General features: G+C 50.9%; 1 protein-coding gene across 7 annotated transcripts in view; it reads left to right on the forward strand.

Annotated features, from left to right (window-relative positions):
• Positions 1–1,284, forward strand: part of SFMBT1 (Scm-like with four mbt domains 1) — a 171,483-nt gene that overhangs the window by 137,597 nt on the left and 32,602 nt on the right. For all 7 annotated transcript variants that reach the window (XM_019505201.1, XM_019505207.1, XM_019505204.1 and 4 more), the window contains one exon: positions 927–1,172. In XM_019505201.1, the coding sequence (XP_019360746.1) occupies positions 927–1,172 (246 nt within the window). The remainder of the gene's footprint in view (positions 1–926; positions 1,173–1,284) is intronic.

Below are 1,284 nucleotides of genomic sequence, written 5' to 3' on the forward strand. Positions count from 1 at the left end.
GGGATGGAAGGCAGCTCGCCACCTCTGAACACCCCCTCCAGGGGAGACATGGAGTGGCATGTGCCCCTCCAGATGTGTGTGTGAGGCAGATGCAGGCTGCTCACTGCGGGTTTGGGGCTCTCTGCCATGCTGCCTTTGCCCCAGGTATTCCACGCTGGCCATGTGCCTTCTGCCTGCCTGGCAGCAGTGGGGGTGGTGAGTTGTGCCTCCCACTGCCAGGCGGGCAGGGGGTGCGCGGCTCATGCAGGGTCCCCAGGGCACAGGCAGCAAGGCAGAGAGCCCCAAGCCCACAGCAGGCAGCCCTCATCCACCTTCGCCCTGCTCAGCTCAACTCCAGTTAAAAACATCCCCACACTTTAAAATGGTGGTGGTGGAACTTAAACTAAAGCTCATTCAACAAACTTTAGTTCAAGTGCCCCCACCACCATTTTTAAGTGCTAGGACATTGATCCCCTGAATGAGCTGCCCATAGTTTTGTCCTGCTCCCTGCCCTGGCCCATATTCCCATTCACCACCCTGGTTGAGTAGCACCACCAGCCCCAGCCCCTGCCCCACTCCCTCTCTCACTGTGGGAGCCTTGATCTGCCCCCCCATACCCCTTTTCTCCTCCATGTCCCTTCCCCTCCACAGACTTACCTGCAAGGAGCTGCTCCCCATGTTGCCTGGCTACGTTTTCGTAAAATCAGTTATCAGATCAGTACTGGCCAATATTGGCTATTGGTATCGGCCAAGAAAATCATTGTTGGTGCACTTCTAATTACTGTGCATGTTCTTAAATCAGTTTTGGAATATGACTGCATAGCAGGTTACCAGCTCTTTTAAACCTGTGTGGCTGGACAGTTATTTTTAGGAGATAAGAATCCATTGTAGTATGTTGGTGCTAGGTTTCCCACTTCAACTTTCATCTGTCTTTTCTTCCCTTTCAGGGCAGTGCTGGAGAGGAAGATGATGACCAGGATGAGGTAGATGAAGAATCCTTGAGTGAGGATAGCACCTCTGAGCAGCAAGATGAACTGCTTGAAGAATCGGAAGTGTTTGAGAAAAAATCTGTGTCATCTTCTCCCACTCAGAGTGAACTGTCCCATTCTCTGGCTCAAGATCAAGACAAACAGAAAAGGAGGCTCCGAACCTTTTCCTTCTCTGATGATGAAAATAAACCCCCTTCACCAAACGTATGTCCTAAAAGTAAAAAATTCCTTACCCCTTCTTAGGGCTTTGTTCTTGTCAGCTGCAGGAAGGGGGCAATGTTACTAATTCAGATCTTTCTTCAAGCTGACAGTTTGC

This window comes from Gavialis gangeticus, unplaced genomic scaffold (genome assembly GCF_001723915.1).
Source record: "Gavialis gangeticus isolate Ggan-Ray unplaced genomic scaffold, GavGan_comp1, whole genome shotgun sequence".
NCBI classification, from domain to species: Eukaryota; Metazoa; Chordata; order Crocodylia; family Gavialidae; genus Gavialis; species Gavialis gangeticus.